Consider the following 18,606-nt stretch of genomic DNA (forward strand, 5'->3'; position numbering starts at 1 on the left):
GCCCCTCTTTCTAACCGCGGAGGGCGGGGCGGGGGAGGGACACGCCCCCTCGCCGCGCGCTTCCACCAATGGAAAGTGAGGACTGAGTTCTTATTTACATAAGGGGCGGGGCCCCCTGACCCCTCGGACCCCTCGGGGGGCGGGGGGGCGCCCCCTGCCGGGCCGCGGAGACCCCGCCCCGCCGTCAGCTCCGCCCCGGGTGGGGCCTCTTCGCCCGAAGCGGCGGACAGGAGGGTCGAGCCTCCTTAAAAGGAGAGGCCGGGCCCCGCCGTTGGCCGGACTCCAACTTCCCACCGCCCCCCCCCCCCCACCTCGTCCTCCTCCAGGCAGCCCGCCGGGATTCGACCCGGCTGTCCACACGCTCGCCCCTTCCGGTCCCAGAGGGAAAGCGGGCCGCACGGGGGCTCGGCCCCGAAGCCGGGGCTCTGGGCAGGGGACCACCCACTGGGCCCTGACCTGGCCAGGGTGCATTCATTCACTCGGATTTATCGAGCGCTTACTATGTGCAGAGCGCTGCGCTAAGCGCTTGGAATAGATAGAGACGACGCGTGGCCGTGCGTCGCAGCTAGGCGGTCCTCCCCCATCCCGGCCTCCTCCGGGGTCCGGCGCCAGTCCCGAACGGACCCCCTGCATCCTCCCCATCCCCCAGAGCTGGAGCCCGGCCCGCCCCCACCCCTCGACGGCGACGCACACCCAACCCACCCCTCCGACCGGAGTGGCAAAACCAGTTCTGCCCGGCTCCCGCGGCCTCATTAGCGGGGAGACGGCACGCCTTGCCCCAGTTCCTTCCAGACTTCTGACTGGACGGCACCGGATGCTAGGGCCGTGCTGCCGAGAGGGCACGGGTGGGGGGAGCGGGGACGGACTGGAAACCTGAAACCCCCTCTCCTAAATCCATCCACCCCCCAGGGCGAAGCCACCTGGGCATCTGGCAAAGGGGCCCTTCCGCGTGATCCTTCCCTTTGGATCTGCGCCCTTTATTCATCCCCGCCCTAAGCCCCACAGCGTATCCCTAACTCGTTCCGATGTCTGTCTTCCCCCTTCGGACTCCTTGTGGGCAGGGAACGTGTCTTCCGACTCTGGTGTGGCGTACTCTCCCCGGCGCTTGGTACAGAGCTCTGCCCGCAGTAAGCGCTCAGTAAACGCCGTCGACTGGGGGCGGGGGCCCTGAAGAGGAAGGGCGCGAGCTTAGCAGAGAGAGGGGTTTTTATTTTAATTTAAAATGAGAGGCGGAGGTAGAAAAATCACAGTGTTACAAGTCATTGGGAGGGAAGGGGGAGGGCCTTGACCCCCTGGGGCTAAGGCACTTTGTGGGGGGCTTGGAGAGGAGGTAGAAGGTTTGGGAGTCGAGCTCTGATTAGGGAAATGGGGGGCCCCACCCCTTCCCACGGCTGAGGTGGGCCCGCAGGGATGGGATGTCTTTGGATCCACTACAGGGACAGACACATCCAGAGGCAGAAAGACAGAGACACCCCCCCCCCAGAGATGGTCAGGCAGAGAGGGGTTCGTCCCCCATCTCCACACTGGGTGAGGTCGGGGGGGGGAGGGGGGCTGCGGTGCTCCCCCGACCCCTTCCCCTCCAGGCCGGAGGAGGGGTCCGCCGGCTAACAGGAGCTGGTCTGGAGGTTGCTCTCGGTCAGCAGGGAAGCGATGGACGATGGGTCGTAGTTGTCGAACTCCTCGTCTGAGCTCAGCAAGTCGCGTTTGAGGGAGGATTCGGTTGTCGCGAGGGCCGACTTTCGCCTTGGGGAGAGGGGAGGGGCTCAGGCAGAGAGGACACCACCCCTTCACCTCTGACTGAAACCGGACTGAGGGACAGAAAGTCCTTCCAAGACTTGCATCCCTGTCCTTAAGCCAGCCCTGCAGATAAGGACGCCGGTTTACCAGCCTGGGGGCAGAGTCGCTGACCCCCCGCCTCCGTCCACCGCGAAAACCGAAGCACCCCGAGGCCAGGGAGGGGAGCAAGCTAGTGTCCACCCCCAGGCCCGCCCAGGGTTAGCGGGAGACCCACGCACCAGGCTTCCTTCTCCAGGGTCTTGATCCGGGCCTGCAGCTGCTCGTTGACCTCGTGTTGCTCCTCCACCTCTCGCTGCGCCTTCTTCCTCAGGCCATCCAGGCGCTCGATCTCCTCCTCCGCCTCGTCCACCTGCCGCTTCAACGCTTTCACCCGCAGGCTCAGCTGCCGGGGACAACGTATCAATCAATCGACCGTATTTAGCGAGAGCTAACTGTGAGCACGACACTGTACTAAGGGCTTGGGAGGGCGCAATGCAACAGAATTAGGAGACATGTTTCCTGAGGAGAGAGGGAATGAGGGTCAGGGAAGGCCTCTGCTGTGGGTTTATTCTCCCGCCCTCTGGGCATCACCTCCCTCCCCCGCCAGCCCCTCGCCGTCCCCCCCAGCTCTCTCTCACTCACACATACACACACACACGTACCTGGTCCTTCTGGTCATGGATATGCTGCCGCTCGTCCTCGATCTGGATGGTCAACTCCTTGACCCGCCGTTCCAGCTTCCGCGTGGATGACTGCAAGGTCAGCTTCTCCCTGGGGGCGGCGGAGGGAGGGATGGAGGTGGGAGGGATGGGAGGGGAGAAGGGGGAGGGAGAGAGGGATGGAGGAGAAGGGAGGGATTGAAGGATGGATGGATGGTGGGGGAGGAAGGAGATGGATGGATGGATAGATGGAGGGGGACAAAGGAGGGATGGATGGTGGGAGAAGAGAGGGAGGGTGGGATGATGGATGGATGGATGGATGGATGGATGGATGGATGGATGGATGGATGGATGGATGGATGGGGAGAAGCGATGGAAGGAAAGGAGGAAGGGATGGTGGGGGTTTGAGATGAGAAAGGAGGGGAGGAAAGGGGAAGAGTCAGGGAGGGAGAGAGAGGAAGGAAAGAAGGGAGAGCGGAATAAAGGAGGAGGAAGGTGGAAGGAGAAGGCAAAAGGAAAGGTGAGAACAAGGGGAGGGTGGTCTTCCCAGCCGAGGCCAATTTCCATGGCGGGACGGGGCCGGGGTCACGGCGGGGGGAGGCGTCCTCCCGCCGGGTTTGGGAGGGGGTGAGGGTTGGGGTGGGGATGGTCACCTCTCCTCGGCCTGCAGCCGCTCCTGCAGCTGCTGAATCTGGGCCTCCAGCTGGGAGAGGCCAGCGCTGGGCTTCTGCAGGCCCTCTGAGCTGGCCAGGCGGCTCTTCAGGTCCTTGTTCTGTCCGCAGTCGGGGAGGAGGGGAGCCGGGGTGAGCGGCTGGGCTCTGCCCATGCCCCACCCCCACCCCAGGCCCACCCCGTCCCCCAAACCGACCTGTCGCTCCATGGAGATCTTGTCGCACTCCAGGTCCTGGCGGTTGCTCCGCTCCTGTAGCAGCTCGGCCCTCAGCTGGTCCACCTGGGGACGGGGTGGGCGGGTGGTCACCAGGGACACGGGCGGGACCCCATCCCTCAGCCCAGGAGGACCGGGTGGGGTCGGCTTCACAGCCCGCTGCCCGCCCCTGTCCCTCAGGGTCAGGCCCAGTGGGCCCCGAGCAGAAGGCGGTGGAGGGGAGGAGTGGTGGGCGGGAGGGGAGGGGAAGTGGGGAGGAGGGGAGAAAGGACCTGGTCCCGGCTGCGGCTAACACGGTCCGTCAGCAGCTCCACGGTGTTCCTCTCCTCATCCAGTTCCGCCTCCAGGCGGGACACTTTGTCCTGGGGAGCGGGGGAGAAGCCGGGGGTCACGCGGTGCCGCCCCGCTCAACCTGCCCCCGGCCCTCCCTCCCTCCCTCCCGTCCAGTCCGTCCACCCGCAGCCACCTCGAGCGCCTTGAGCTGTCGGGCCCTGTCGTCCTGGGTCCGGCGCCTGGCCTCCGCGTCCTGCTCCAGGCCCTTCAGCTGCTGGCTCAGCAGCTCCTTGTCCAGAAGCAGAGACTCCCGCTCCGCCTGCACGGCCTGGAGGCTCTGCCGCAGCCGCTGGCTCTGGGGGCCGGGGCCCGGCGGGGGTAAAGGGGGACGCCGTCACCCCCCGATCCGGGGGACCCCGAAGCCCAGGGGAAGGAGGGAAGAGGAGACGGGGGAAGGGGAGAAAGGGAAGACGGAGAAGGGGTGAGGAGGAGGAGATGGAGGCGGAGATGGAAGTGGAGGAAGCGGAGGTTGAGTTGCTTTGTGAGAAGCAGCATGGCTTAGTGGCTAGAGCCTGGGTCTGGGATTCAGACGGTCATGGGTTCCGATCCCGGCTCCACCACTCATCTCTTGTGTGACCCTGGGCAAGTCACTTCATTTCTCTGGGCCTCAGTTCCCTCATCTGCAAAATGGGGATTGAGGCCGTGAGCCCCGCGTGGGACGGGGGCTGTGTCCAACTAGATTTGCTGGTATCCACCCCGGGGCTTAGTCCCGTGCCTGGCACATAGAAAGCGCTTACGGAATACCATCGTATTCATCATCAAGTGGAGGAGATGGAGGTGGAGACCGAAGTGGGGGAGACTGAGGTTGAGATGGAGGTGGAGGAGGTAGAGGTGGAGACGGAAGAGGAGAGGATGGAGGTGAGGGAGACAGAGGTGGCGAGGGAAGAGGATACGGAGATGAAGCGGAGGAGGTGGAGGTGGAGGGGAGGGAGGGGACAAAGCGGATGGAGACGAGGACCAGCGGAGACCAGGAAAAGGGGAAGTGGAGGGTGGAGGCAGGGGTAACTTCCCCACGCTCCCCCTCCCCCATCCCGGGCACCCCCCCCCCCCGGCCCGGTCCCCCGGCGGGGCGCCCTCACCTCGTCCTGCAGCTGCCCCAGGCCCCCGGCGGCGGTCTCGGCCTGGCTAGCCCGCTCCTTGGCCTCCCTGCGGGCCTCGGCCACCTCGCGCCGGGCCTTGTCCTTGTAGGCCTCCAGCTGCGTCTGCAGCTGCTGCAGCGCCTGCTCGGACTCCTCCCCAAGCCGGGACAGCTGCCCACGGACGGACGGACGGTCAGATGGCTGGGCCGCTGGGACACGGTCACTCCTCCGCTACTCTCCCCTGCCCGAGCCTCAGCCTGACCCCCCCCCACTGCCCTCCATCCGACTCCGGCCTCGGCTCCCGGTCCCTCCCTCCACCCCCAGCGCCCTGCCCGAGCTCCGGCCCTTCCTTCTAATAATAATTATTACTACTAATAATTGTGGTATCTGTTAAGTGCTTACTACGTTCCAGGCACTGTACTAAGTGCCGGGGCGGAGACGAGCAAATCGAGTTGGAACCCAGTCCCCGTCCCCCACGGGGCTCCCAGTCTCAATCCCCGTTTTCCAGATGAGGGACCTGAGGCCCAGAGAAGTGAAGCGGCTTGCCCAAGGTCCCGCAGCAGAGAAGCCACGACCTTCCGACTCGCAGGCCCGGGCGCTATCCCCTACTTCTGCTCCCAGGACCCCCCCGGCCCACCTTCCCAGGGTCCCCGGGCCCCCCGCCCCCCACCCCCTCACCTCCTTGTTGAGCCTGTCGACGGTGCGGTCGAGCAGGCGCTTCTGCTCCTCCAGCTGGGCGTTGGCGCGGCTCAGGGCCTCGCGCTGGCGTCCCTCGTCCTGCAGCGCCCGGTTCAGCGCCTGCTGCTCCTGTCCCAGCCGCGCCTGCCCCCGCTGCGCCTCCTCCAGGCGGCCCTCCAGCGCCCGCTTCGCCCCCGACAGCGCCGCCTCCGCCTCCTGAGCCTCCCGCAGCTCCTCCTGCAGCCGCTGCCGCTCCGCCTGCACGGGGGGGACCGGGGGGACGGGGAGGGGACGCGACAGAGGAGGGGGGACACGGGGGTGACGCAGAGCTGGCGGCGGGGGGCCGGGGGGCCGGGGGGAAGCCGGTGGACCCACAGAGACGCACGGTAGCGTGCCTGGCACATAGTAAGCGCTTAACCGATACTGTCGTTATTATTACGATTAGACACGAGCACCACAGAGGCACGCACAAAGAGACACGGGTGCCGCAGAGACAAGGGGGCCCACTCAGGCGCACAGAGAGACGCTCAGGGAGACGCTCAGACACACGGAGAGACAGGCGGAGAGGTGACCGGACCCCCAGAGGGACACGCGCAGAGATACACAGAGACGCAGAGCGATAGAGAGAGAGTGAGATACTCGGACAGACGGTCGGACACGCCCAGGCCCTCGGACACGCAGAGAGACATGCAGAGGCACTCGGCTATACAGAGACAGAGAGACACGGCCAGAGACACGCACAGAGACGTGGAGGCTGCCAGAAACAGAGACAGGAAGAGGGATAGGTGGAGACAGCAAGGCAGGAAGAGAAGGAGAAGGAAAAAGAGGGGCAGAGAAGGCTGAGGAGGGTGGGAGGGACGGGGAGGGGCCTGAATCTCTGCCCTCTGGGTCTCTGGGGGTACGTGCGGGGTGGGGGGTGGGGGAGGTGAAGCCCCCGCCCAGGCGAGAGGGGACGGGCGTGAAATGCAGCAGGAGGGAGTGTGGTCAGACAGGAGGACGGGCTGACCGCCAGGGTGGGGGACAGTGGGAAGGTGCAGAGCCCCAACTTCCCCGGTGGGGGTGAGTCCCCCCCATCCTTCTGGAGGCAGGGTGCTGGACCGGATGATAATAATAATAACGGTGATATCTGTCAAGCACCTACTACGTGCCAGGCACTGTACTAAGAGAAGCAGCGTGGCTTAGTGGAAAGAACACGGGCTTGGGAGTCAGACGGCGTGGGTCCTAATCCCGGCTCCGCCACCCGTCTGCTGTGGGGCCTTGGGCGAGCCACTTCACTCCTCTGTGCCTCAGTTACCTCGTCTGTAAAAGGGGGATTAAAACTGGGAGCCCCACGTGGGACAACCCGACGACCCCATATCTACACCAGCGCTTGGAACGGTGCTTGGCTCACAGTAAGCGCTTAACAAATACCATCGTCATCATCATCAAGCGCTGGGGTAGATACCAGCTAGCCAGGTTGGTCACAGTCCTTGTCCCACGTGGGGCTCACGGTCTTAATGCCCGTTTTACGGATGAGGGAACTGAGGCCCAGAAAAGTGAAGTGACTTTCCCGATGTCACCCAGCAGTCAAGTGGCGAAGCCGGGATTAGAACCCAGGTCCTTCTGACTCCCAGGCCCGGGATCTATCCACTAGGCCACTCTGCTTCCCCGCTTCCCTTCCACGCAGCCGAAGAGCGTCAGCACTCCCTCCGGGGGATTGGCTCCCATTTGCTGCCCGGGGCGAAGTTGGAGGAGAGGAGGCGGGGACCCCGGAGGACGGGGAATGGCGGGGCTTCGGCCCTGGGCCGACGCAGGAGGATGGAGGCGGAAGGGCGCGGGGCAGCTGACCTGCTCGCTGACCTCCAGGCCTCCGGTCCACACTTTCCCCCTGCTGCCTTGTTCCGCTCACCTCAAAACCCTCCCGTCTGCCTACTCGCGCCTCTCTGACGTCCGGCACTGGTCTGACGTCCGATCGCCGGCTTTACGCCGCTCCATCCGCTGTCCGCCCCCACCTCTCCCCAGCTCGCACCCTTCACCTTGGCCCAAGCCAACCTACTCCCCGCGCCTCCATCTCGTCTCTCCCGCCGCCGACCGCCGGCCCGCATCCTCCCTCCTGCCTTGAACGCCTTCCCTCTTCGGGCCCGGCAGACCGCCGCCCTCCCCATCTTCAGAGCCTCTCGGGGGTCCCGCCTCCTCCAGGGAGCCTTCCCCGATTAATCTCTCCTCTCCCCTCTTTATCACCCTTCACCTATCACTCCGGTCCTCCCCGGTGGCCCGAGCACTTACCGCCAACCCCCTGCAGCAGCGACGTACGTACCTCCCACCATCTATGTGGTTCTATTACCGACGCTTGGACTTATTTCTTCCTTCTACCTGGAATTTTAGCATCCTTCTCCCCCCGGAAGACCGTTGACTCCTCGAGGGAGGGGATCGGGCCCGCTAACACTTTCGTCCCCTGGCGAGGACTCAGCACAGTGCTCTGCTCTCCGTAGCCGTGCGATAAATACTATCGACTGACTGACCGACAGATCGGGAGCTCCTCGAGAAGCAGGGTGGCCTAGTGGAGAGAGCCCGGGCCTGGGAGGCAGAGGACCTGGGTTCTAATCCCGGCTCTGCCCATTGCTTGCTGCGTGACTCTGGGTGAGTCACTTCACTGGGCCTCGGTTTCCTCAGCTGTAAAACGGGGATTCAAAACCTGTTCTCCCTCCTACTTAGTGCAGGGACTGGATCTGACCCGATTCACTTCCACCTACCCCAGCGCTTAGGACAGTGCTTGACTCATAGTGAACGCTTAACAAATTCCATAATAAGAAGGCTGATGATATTGCGTCCTCTCAGGTGCCCGGGTCAGTGCTCTGCCCCCAGTAGCATGGCCTGGTGGATAGAGCTCAGGCCTGGGAGTCAGAAGGACCTGAGTTCTAATCCCAGCTCTACCACTTCTCTGCTGTGACCTTGGGCGAGTCACTTCACTTCTCTGCCTCACTGACCTCATCTGCAAAATGGGGACCTAATAATAATAGCAACAATAATAACGACGGTATTTGTTAAGTGCTTACTATGTGCCAGGCACTGATATTAAGCACTGGGGTGGATACAAGCAACTTGGGTTGGACCCGGTCCCCGTCCCAGGTGGGGCTCGCAGTCTCCATCCCCATTTTACGGATGAGGGAACTGAGGCCCAGAGAAGTAGAGAGACTTGCCCAAGGTCACACAGCAGACAAGTGGAGGAGTCGAGATTAGAACCCATGACCTTCTGATTCCCAGGCCCGGACTCCATCCATTACACCGTACTGCTTCTCTTCTCCCTCCGACTCAGACTGGGAGCCCCATGTGGGATCTGGACTGCGTCCAACCTGAATACCTTGTATCTACCCCAGTGCTTAGTACAGTGCCTGGCACACAGCAAACGCTTAGCAGGTACCATTTTTTTTTTTTAAAGGAGGTGCTCAGTAAATCATAGCGATCGGTAGATTGTCAGCCCCTTGAGGGGCCGTCTGCTAAGGCTAAGGTACCCTGCCCCCGGAGGTGCCCCGTCAGTATGATGGACTGACAGGGGGCCTGACCGGCGGGGGGCCGGCACTGACCTCGAGCCGCTGGACTCTGTCCCTGAGCCGGGCCTCCACGGCCTCCCCGCCGTCGGCCAGGCCCCGGGCCTCCTTGAGCTGCTGCTCGAGGCCCAGGATTCGGCGGCGGAAGTCGTCGTTCTCCTCCTGCGTCTCCCGCAGCGTCGCCTCCACCACCGCCTGACGCTGGCTGACCATCGCCTCCGCCTCTTCCCGCGCCTGGCACATACAGAGGGGTCACCCAGGGCCCGGACCCTCTGGCGGAGACCGCCCCCCACCGGTGTCCATCTCCTCTCCCTCTGACCCCCGCCCAATCCAGACGTTCTGGTCGAGACCCCCACCCTGACCCCGGACCCTCTGGCTGAGTCACCCCCCCATCTCACCTCAACCCTCCCACCCGGTGACCCTCTCGCCATGACCCGCCCCAGTCGCTGCGCTCATGACCCCCCGCACCGTGTCCCCGGCCCCTCCGGCCCTGTCCCTCGGCCCCAGACCCTCTCTGCCGGTCCGCGCACCTTCCTGAGCCCCTCGGCCTGCCAGGCGTCCTGGGCGCCGGCACGGACCTGGTCGGCCTCCCTCTGCGCCGCCTGCAGCCGCTCTCGCATCTCCTCCTCCAGCTCTTCCTTCTCCAGCTTCAGCTGCAGCAGCCTGCGGGGGGGCCGGGCGGGGCTCAGCTCCCCCGGCCCACCCCCGCGGCCCCCCCGAGGGAAGACCGGCCCGCCGACCGGGCGGATGGACACTCACTCCTGCTTGGCGGCCTTTAGTTCCTCCTTGTTCTTCTGGAAGAGGCCCTGCCAGTGTCCGTTCTCCTCGGCGCTCTCCTCCAGCTCGCGCTGAAGCTCACGCACCAGCACCGACACCTTCTGACGCTCGGCCTCCAGGGTCGCCCGTTCCTGAGCGTGGTGGGATTTGTTAAGCGCTTACTACGTGCCAGGCACTGTACTAAACTCTGGGGAGGATACGAGCAGAGCGAGTTGGACGCGGTCCCTGTCCCATGCGGGGCTCACGGTCTCGATCGCCCTTTGACAGATGAGGGAACTGAGGCACAGAGAAGTGACTGGCCCAGGGTCACACGGCAGGCAAGTGGCGGGGAAGGCTACCTGGAGGAGAGGGTATTTCGATGGGACTTTGAAGATGGGGAGAATGATCTGTTGCGAATGCTAAAGTGCTGAGGAGATAGTGGGGAGGACGACAATAATAATAATCCTGGTATTTGTTAAGCGCTATGTGCCAAGCACTGTTCTAAGCACTGGGGTAAAAATAAATAAATAAATTTTGGTATTTGTTAAGCGCTTCCTATGTGCAAAGCACTGTTCCAAGCGCTGGGGGGATACAAGGTGATCAGGTTGTCCCACGTGGGGCTCACAGTCTTCATCCCCATTTTACAGATGAGGTCACTGAGGCTCAGAGAAGTGAAGTACTTGCCCAAAGTCACAAAGCTGACAAGTGGCAGAGTTGGGATTCGAACCCATAACCTCTGACTCCCAAGCCCGGGCTCTTTCCACTGAGCCACGCTGCTTCTCTGCAGTTGGCAGATCGGTTGAGGTCTCACGTGGGAGAGCAGAGCCTCACGTGGGACAACCTGATTACCCTGTATCTACCCCAGCGCTTAGAACAGTGCTCTGCACATTAGTAAGCGCTTAACAAATACCAATATTATTATCATCGACTGACGGACACCTCGATCAATCCGTCAATAGTAGCTGCTGACCGACGCCTTGGCCGCCCGAAGGACACCGTCAATCCGTCATTAGCGCGGCACTTACGTTCATATATCTGTCATTGATTTATTTCTATTAATCTCTGTCTCCCCCTCCAGACCGTAAGCTCATTGCAAGCGGGGAATGTGTCTGTTTACTGTTGTACTGTACTCTCCCAAGCGCTTACTACAGTGCTCTGCACACGAGTGCTCAATAAATGTGTCTCACATCGACCCATTGATAGTAAATTATTAATTAATGGTCCAGGAGTATCCAGCAGTCGCATTTATCGACACCCGATCAGTCTAACGTCGTACTTACTGATCGATCGATGAATAGTACTAATTGAGCACCTACTGTGTGCAGCGCTCTGTACTGAATGCTTGGAAGAGGACAAGAGAATCAGTTGACATGATCCCCGCCCCCAAGGAGCTTCCGGCCTGGTGTTGGAGATGGACACTTGAAAGAAATTGCAGGCAGGAGGAAGTGGGGAGAAGAAGGTTGGTACGGGAGGGTTTCTAATAATGATAATAATAATAATGACGATGATAGTGGAATTTGTGAAGCGCTATGTGTCAAGGACTGTTCTGAGCGCCGGGGAAGACGCAAGATAATCAGGTTAGAAAATCCTACGTAGGAAGGAGAGCAGGTATTGAATCCCCATTTTACAGATGAGGCCGCTGAGGCACAGAGGAAGGGAAGTGACTTGCCCAAGGTCACACAGAGGGCACCTGATGGAGCTGGGATCAAAACCCACGCCTCTACTCTTTCCACTAGGATATGGAGAAGCAGCGTGGCTTAGTGGATAGAGCCCAGGCCTGGGAGTCAGAAGGATCTGGGTTCTAATCCTGGCTCCGCCACACCTCTGTGTGACCCTGGGCAAGACACTTCACTTCTCTGGGCCTCAGTTACCTCATCTGCTAAAAATGAGGATAGGAATGTGAGCCCCATGTGGGACAGGAACCGTGTCCCATCTGATCAACCTGTATCGACCCGTGTGTTTAGAACAGTGCTTGGCACATAGTAAGTACTTAACCAGTATCGTAATGATTATCATTACGTGGTTATAAGTGCTCCAGGGGCCCTTCGCTCGGGGACGTTTCCCCCACCCGCTCCGAGACTGGAAGTTCTCGGACTCCGGGGCCCGGGACTTTGAATCCCATCTTCTCTCCCAAGCACGGAATTCCCCTCCCGGAGGACGCTGAGTACAGTGTTCTGCTCCCGGTGGGTGCACGGTACAGTGCTCTGCACACAGTAAGCGCTCAATAAATACGACTGAATGAATGAATGCTCCACCCCCGGCGGGTTCCCGGTCGAATGCTCCACTCCGGGCAGGCGTCCAGTAAAACATTCCACTCCCGGAAGGGTGCCCAGTACGGTGCTCCGTCCCCAGCAGGTACCGAGTACAGCGCCCTGCCCTTTGGCAGACACCCAATACAACATTCCACCTCTGGCGGGTGTCCAGTACATACTCTGCCCCCAGCAGGTGCCAAGCACGGCGCTCTGCCCCTCTAGACCGTGAGCTGTTCGGGGGCAGGAGATGCGTCTGATGTTACAGTGTACTCTTCCAAGTGCTTAGTACAGTGCTGTGCACGCAGTAAGCGCTCAATAAATATATACGATTGAATGGGTGCCCAGTAATAACTGGGGTATTTGTTAAGCGCCTCCCCCGCGCCAAGCCCCGTACTAAGCGCCGGGGTAGATCCAAGATCATCAGGTCCCGGACGAGGCTCGCGAACTAAGTAGGGAGGGAGAACGGGGATCGAATCCGCATTCTGTAGATAGACCGAGGCCCAGGGAAGTGAAGCGACTTGCACGGGATCACACAGCGGGGCCTGGGGCGGAGCCGGGATCCAGCGTTCCTGCGCCAACGGGCGCCCGGTACGGCTCCCCGTGAAGAGCCCCGATGGGTCGGTGGGGGGGAAGCCCGCCCCCCTCCGCCTCCCCCACCCGGGGCTCTGGGGCGGGTGTGGGCGGGTCCGAGAGGCCCGGCCTCCCCTCTCCTCCCCGCCTCTCCCCCGGGCGGCACCTGGGAGGCGTCCTGCACGCTGCGGCGCAGCTGGTCGGTGTCGAGCTGGCACTGTTGGCGCACACGCTCCACCTCCTGGTCTCTGGATGCCACCTCCTCCTTAAGCGCCCCCTTGAGAGCCGTCAGCTCCCGCTCCCGCTGCCTCAGTTGCTCCTCCAGCCGCTGCTTCCCGGACAGCGCCTCCTCCAGCTCCTCCCGCGTCTCCAGCAGCTCCTGCGGGCAAGGGTGGGCGTGGATCCCGAGGCCGCCCCCCTGCGCCCACCCCCCACCCCCCAGGCCCCTCCGCCCGCCGGGGTCCCCGCGCCCGCCCACCTTCCTCTGGGCCTCTCTGCCTCCGGAGGGGCCGGCCTGGCTGCGGAGGTAGGCCAGCTCCTCCTGCAGCTCCCCGAGCCGTTCCTCCGTCTGGCGCCGCTGCCGCTCAGCCTGGTCCTGGTGGAGCTGCAGGTCCTGGAGCCTGTGGGCCCCCCGAGGGGCGCGGAGGGAGCGGGGGGCGCCGTCAGCCTCGCCCCTGCCTCGGGGTGGGACGCCCCGCCTCCCGAGACCCTGGTGAAGGTGGGGAAGGGCCTGGGGGGGGGGGGGGGGGTGACAGTGCTGGGGGAGAGGGTTTGGGGGTGGGGGGGCGAGAAATAAATCCAACACGCACTTACTCGGCGCTTAGTACAGTGCCTGGCACATAGTAAGCTCTTAACAAATACCATTATTATGATTATCATTATTACTCTCTCCCCCTTCGAAGGCTCCTTAAAGGCCCACCTCCTCCAAGAGGCCTTCCCAGACTAAGTCCTCCTTTCCTCTTCTCCTTCTGCGCCGCCCTGACTTGCTCATCCTCTAGACTGTTAGCTCCTCGTGGGTCAGGAGGTAAGTAACACATACCATTATCAGTATCTATCATTTCTTCATTTCTATTAACGCCCGCCTCCCCTTCTAGACTGGAAGCTCACTGTGGGCAGGGAGAGTGCCTGTTTATGGCTGCGTTTCTCTCTCTCGAGCGCTCAGCACAGTGCTCCGCACACGGTAAGCGCTCAGTAAATAGGACCGAACGAACAAAGGAAGGGATCCGGTGCCCGCTCCGCGGCCGCTGGGGTCCACTGACTCCTGGGTGCCGCGTTTCAGGTCGGCTTTCGTCCTCTCCAGCTGCTCCTGCAGGTGGGCGCATTCCTGCACCTTGTCCTCCAGCTGCAGCTCCAGTCGAGGCTGCGTTCGCTCCTGCAGCACCTCCAGCTTCTGCCGCTTCTGGACCGGGCGGGACCCGCACGGGGCACGGGCTGGGGGCGCGGCCGGCCCGCCCTCATCCCCGCCCCGGTCGTCCCCCCCCCCCCCGACCCGTTCCTCCCGCCCACCCCCGCCCCCGGGAGACCCTCCCGCCCCTCTCACCTTCACTTCCTCGTCCAGTTTCTGTTGCAGCTCTTCCAGTCTCGCCGCCGCCGCCTCCAGCTCGTCTCGGGCCGGGGGGGCCGCTACCTGCGATGACGGTGATGGCATTTGTTAAGCGCCTACTATGTGCCTAGCACCACTCTATGCGCTGGGGGAGGTACAAGGTTATCAGGTTGTCCCATGTGGGGCTCACGGTCTTAATCCCCATTTGACAGAGGAGGTAGACCGAGGCCCAGAGAAGTCAAGCGACTCGCCGAAAGTCACACAGCTGATAAGCGGTGGAGCTGGGATTAGAACCCATGACCTCCGACTCCCAAGCCCGGGCTCTTTCCCCTGAGCCACGCTGCTTCTGTTCAGGATGGCCCCTCGGAGGGTGACTCGGAGGGCTTCGGCGGTCCCACCCCAGACCACCGGACTCTCCCCCTCCCAGCCCCCACTATATTTTATTTTATCTTCTTATCTTTTAAGCACTTATGACATGGCAGGCAACGTACTAATCATTGGGGTAGATACAACTAATCACGGTGGACTCCAACCATGTCCCATATGGGGCTCACAGAATTAAGGGCCCCGTGATGTAATGGTTTGCACTCTGGACTCTGAATCCAGCCATCCGGGCTCAAATCTCAGTGGGACCCTAAAGGTTTCCCCCCCAGACCGTCAGCTCGGTGTGGGCAAGGAATGTGACTATTATTATATTGTACTCTCCCAAATGCTTAGTTACAGTGCCCTGCACACAGCAAGCGCTCAATAAATACGACTATTAATCCCCATTTTCCAGATGAGGAACGTGAGGCCCAGAGAAGTGAAGGGACTTGCCCACGGTCATCCAACGGACAAGTGAGGGAGCCGGGATTAGAACCCAGGTCCCCTGACTCTGGGGCCCCTCCCACTCACCGCCAGAGCCTGCACCTGCTCCAGCACCAGGCTGACTTTCTTGCCGACCGAAGAGTCGCTCTCAGAGCACCTGGGGGCAGGAGGGTGAGGAAGGAGCGGTCAGGGAGGGAGGAAGGGGGATGGCCGGACCCTCCGCGGCAGAGGCCGGGGTGAGGGAGCATGAGAGGTGGGGCGGGGGGAGAGGCAGAAGCCAGACCCACCTCTCATCACGCTCCGGGGCCCACCTCCCATCACGCCCCGACCTCCCTCGCCCCTGCCTCCCATCTGGCCCCACTCACCTCTCCCGCAGGAGGTCATAGAGGGCGGCCCTGATGTGGTCGAGGCCGCCCGGGGACGGGGCGGACTCCCGCTGATCCCGCAGGAGGTCGGGGGTCGACTTGAACTGAACGGAGAGGGCCGGGGAGAGGCGCGGCGGGTCCCGCGGGGGCGGGCGCGAGGCGGGCGGGGGGCCGGCGGCCGGCGGAGAGCCGGGGGGTCCGGCCCGCGGCGAGGCCGGGTCCCGGGGCGCGTCGAAGCTCCGCTCCACCCAGTCCCGGGTCTGGCGGGAACGGCGGGCGGGGCTCAGGGGGTCGTGGATCAGGGGGTCTTGGTGGTGGCGGCGGCCCAGGCTGCCGGTGCTGTGGGTCAGCTGGGAGTCGGGCGGCGTGGGGCTGCCGGGCTCCGGCTCCCACTCGCGGGGCGGCTCGCGGGACAAGCGGCCGTCCAGGCTCTGGCTCCGCTTGCGCTCCTCGGGGGGCAGGGGGCGGGACCGCCGCCCCCTGGCCCGGCTCCGGCCGGGGCCCCCCCGCCGGTCAAACTTGGTGATGAGCGAATCCACGGAGGACAGCGGGGCCGTGTCCACCACGGCGGGGGCGTCCTGGGCCTGGGCCGGGCCCGCCCCCGGCCGCCCCCCGTCCGGGCGCCGGGGGCCTGGGGCCGGCCCGTAGGGGTTCTCCGGGAGCTCGGAATCGGAACCCGGGGCGCTGGCGGGGGCCCGGGCCCCCTTGATTTGCACCCCGAAGGAGTCCCCGCCCCCCTGGCCGCTGTTGAGGACGACGAAGGGCTGCCCGGCGATGCCCTGCACGCGCACGGCCACGCCGTAGGAGCTGTCCCGCGAGTCCTTCACCGGGCCCCGCCGGGGGCCCCGCCGGCCCCCGCCCCCCGCCGCCTCCGACTCCGTGATGAAGCGGATCTGGACGCCGTGATCCACGGGGGCTGCCATCGGCCGGGCCGGGGCACCTGCCGGGGGTGGAGAGGAGAGGGGGTCAGCGGCCGGAGCCCCCCCCCTCCCCCGCAACACGGGACGAGGTCCGGTCGGGGTCATTCTCCCGCTCGGCCGGGAACGCGTCGGGGGGGCCGGGGCCCTCTCTGGGTCCTTTTCTTGGCTGCCTCACGGGCTCCCGTGGACCCAGGACCGCCCCCGCTCACGGCCCCTGACCTTGGCGGACAAGGCCCCCCCCCCCCCGCCCGCCAACCCCAGTCCGAAAAGCGAGCGAAGCAGAAACCTACACGCACACACGCCGATGGGGCCCCTTCGCCAGCTACCCCTCCCACCGTGTTGATCACCGTGGACAAACAGCCCACCGTCCCCCGCGTCCAAGGCACCGACCCGGACGGGGGGAGCGACGCGGCCGGCCAAAGCTCTCGCTGGGGTGGGGGGTGGGTTCAGGGCTCTGGGGGGGGAGTCGTTCCCGCCCTCCGCCGACCCCCAAACACACACACGCGGACACACCACCGGCCCGGCAGATGTCAGCTGCCGCTCTCGGCCCCCGACCCAGACCTGTGTCACCCGCCTCCCGGTCTCCCCCGGTGTCGGGGCACCCGGCCGGGGGCGGGTGGGGACCGGCCACGATCGAAAGGTAGCCAATGGGGCTCTTCAATGGTTCAAAGGTCAAATCGCACGCCCCACCGAGGCAGCCTTCGGTTACCAGGGAGGCCCAGGGTGGACACCGGGCCCGGGGTGACAAGGGCAGGGGAGACCAGTGGACGCGGGGCGCTCTCCCATCCTCCCCCGGACCCCCGCACCGTCCCGGGCCCGGGCCCAAGGCCTGCCCCGCATCCTCCCCGGGTCCCGGGCCTGGAGTCGGCCTCACCTGCGAAGGAGCGAGGCTAAAAGCCTCTGGCCTCCAGCTCGGGGTCCGGTTCGGCCTCCCTTCAGGGAGTAGGGGGGAGAGCGGCGGTCAGGGTGCGGGGGAGGAGGCCCGGCTCCTGTTACAGGTGGCGGCCTCTCCTCGGTTACTCCCTCGGCCGGGGAGGGTGCGGGGGTGGATGCGGGTCCGCGTAGGTCGGTGCGGGGCTTCCCAGCTCGGCCCCTTCCCCCCGGGGGAGGCCAACGTCGGGGCAGCCGTCCAGGGGAGAAACCGAAACCCAGGGCCCGGGCTGGGGCCAAAACCCAGGAGGGAACGGGGCGGGCGGGCCGGGCCGCGGACTGGCCAGACTGGTTTGGGCGCAGGGAGGACGGGGAGGGGGGAGGGGGGGGGGGCCCCGACCGGACGACGGTAGACGGGGGTCCCGGGGAGGGGGGCAGAGCCGGGCGGAGGGCGCGGGGAACCCGGCCACGGGTGAGCGTGGGTGTGCCCGGGTGCCAACTAGGAGACTTTGTCTCTCTGGCTCCGTGCCCCTCCCTCGAACCCTGCCCCCTGTCCTCCGGCCCCGGTCCCCATCGGCCACCCCGGAGGGAGGAGGAAGGGGGAGGCGATGCGGGGGGTCCCCCAGCCCCGGCTGGCGCGTGCGGGCCCCGGCGGCCGCCTAATTGCCGCCCACTTGCGCGGGCACATCAAAGACGCCCCGGCGGGGGCCGCCTCGGGGCCCTGGCGCTCTTCCCGACCGGGACCCCCTCCGACCCCCCGACCTTCGGCCCGGGCTCCCCGCAGCTCGGCCCCCGACACCCGCCCACCCCCGGGCCACCTTCCCGGGGCGGGCGGCGGGTCGGGGGGCACTGGGGAGGGGCGCGGCGGGAGGCACGGCAGGTGCGGGAGGGCAGCGGGGGAGGGGACCTCGGCCCGAGGGGCGGGTGCCCCGACACCTGCTTCCTCCTGCCCCCCTCAGGGACACCCCTCCCCCTTCCTTTCCCCTCCCCCCCCCCCCGACGCCTGGTCCCGTGGGGCCGGCGGGGGTCGCTCACCGCGAGGTCGGGGGGGGGGGGGCCGGTCCTGGCTTGGGTCCGGCCCGAGCGAGCGGCACGCGCGACTCCCCCCGCGCGGCCCCGCCCTCACCTTCCCCAACCTGGGCCCGGCCCCGCCCCCCTCCTCCCGACGGGGCGGCCCCGCCCCTATTGGCCCGCTGCCGCCGACACCCCGCCCTCCCCGCGCGCCCATTGGTCGGCGCGCCCCCTCCGGCCCCGCCCCCTCCTCCGACCCCGCCCCCTCCGCGCGCCCGGGCGGGGGAGCGCGGGGTCACGTGACGGGGGGGACGATCGTCAAGGGGCCGGGGGCAGGCTGAGGGGGCTTCTGGGCCGCCATTTTGGGGGAGTCGCTCTGGGGTTCCCCCTCGGCCGGACCCCCCCCACCCCCTTCACCCCACTCCCCCCCTTTCGATTTTTGAAGGCTCACCTCCTCCTGGAGGCCTTCCCAGACCGAGCCCCCCCTTTTCCTCAGCTCCCCTTCGCCCCCACTGGCTCCTTCTGCTCCGCCCCCCTCCCCGCAACACGTACAATAATAATAAAGTTGGTATCT

General features: G+C 64.8%; 1 protein-coding gene across 2 annotated transcripts; it reads right to left on the bottom strand.

Annotated features, from left to right (window-relative positions):
• Positions 1-1,188: 1,188 nt before the first annotated feature.
• Positions 1,189-18,141, bottom strand: CGN (cingulin). 2 transcript variants are annotated; one of them, XM_029055933.1, is made up of 19 exons: positions 18,057-18,141; positions 15,232-16,171; positions 14,954-15,023; positions 14,057-14,143; positions 13,776-13,915; positions 12,995-13,136; positions 12,683-12,895; positions 9,698-9,846; positions 9,469-9,601; positions 8,975-9,172; positions 5,412-5,669; positions 4,734-4,904; positions 3,788-3,949; positions 3,594-3,683; positions 3,304-3,387; positions 3,089-3,207; positions 2,439-2,547; positions 2,016-2,179; positions 1,189-1,743 (listed from the first exon to the last, which is right to left on the bottom strand). In XM_029055933.1, exons 2-19 carry the CDS (start codon positions 16,152-16,154, stop codon positions 1,605-1,607), a joined length of 3,351 nt encoding a protein of 1,116 aa, XP_028911766.1. In that variant the 5' UTR covers positions 16,155-16,171; positions 18,057-18,141; the 3' UTR covers positions 1,189-1,604. The 2 variants fall into 2 exon arrangements, with proteins under 2 accessions (XP_028911766.1, XP_028911765.1); XM_029055932.2 differs by lacking the exon at positions 18,057-18,141 and adding an exon at positions 17,026-17,322.
• Between the last annotated feature and the right edge of the window lie 465 nt (positions 18,142-18,606).

This window comes from Ornithorhynchus anatinus, chromosome X5 (assembly GCF_004115215.2).
Source record: "Ornithorhynchus anatinus isolate Pmale09 chromosome X5, mOrnAna1.pri.v4, whole genome shotgun sequence".
NCBI lineage: Eukaryota > Metazoa > Chordata > Mammalia > Monotremata > Ornithorhynchidae > Ornithorhynchus > Ornithorhynchus anatinus.

Excerpts from the sequence above, each read along its gene's own strand:
- CGN (XM_029055933.1), bottom strand. The coding sequence starts at position 16,154 with ATGGCAGCCCCCGTGGATCACGGCGTCCAGATCCGCTTCATCACGGAG. Across the intron at positions 14,144-14,953 it reads AGCAGGTGCAGGCTCTGGCG|GTAGCGGCCCCCCCGGCCCG; the intron begins GTGAGTGGGAGG and ends CCGTCATCGCAG. Across the intron at positions 3,388-3,593 it reads TTAGCCGCAGCCGGGACCAG|GTGGACCAGCTGAGGGCCGA; the intron begins GTCCTTTCTCCC and ends CCCCGTCCCCAG.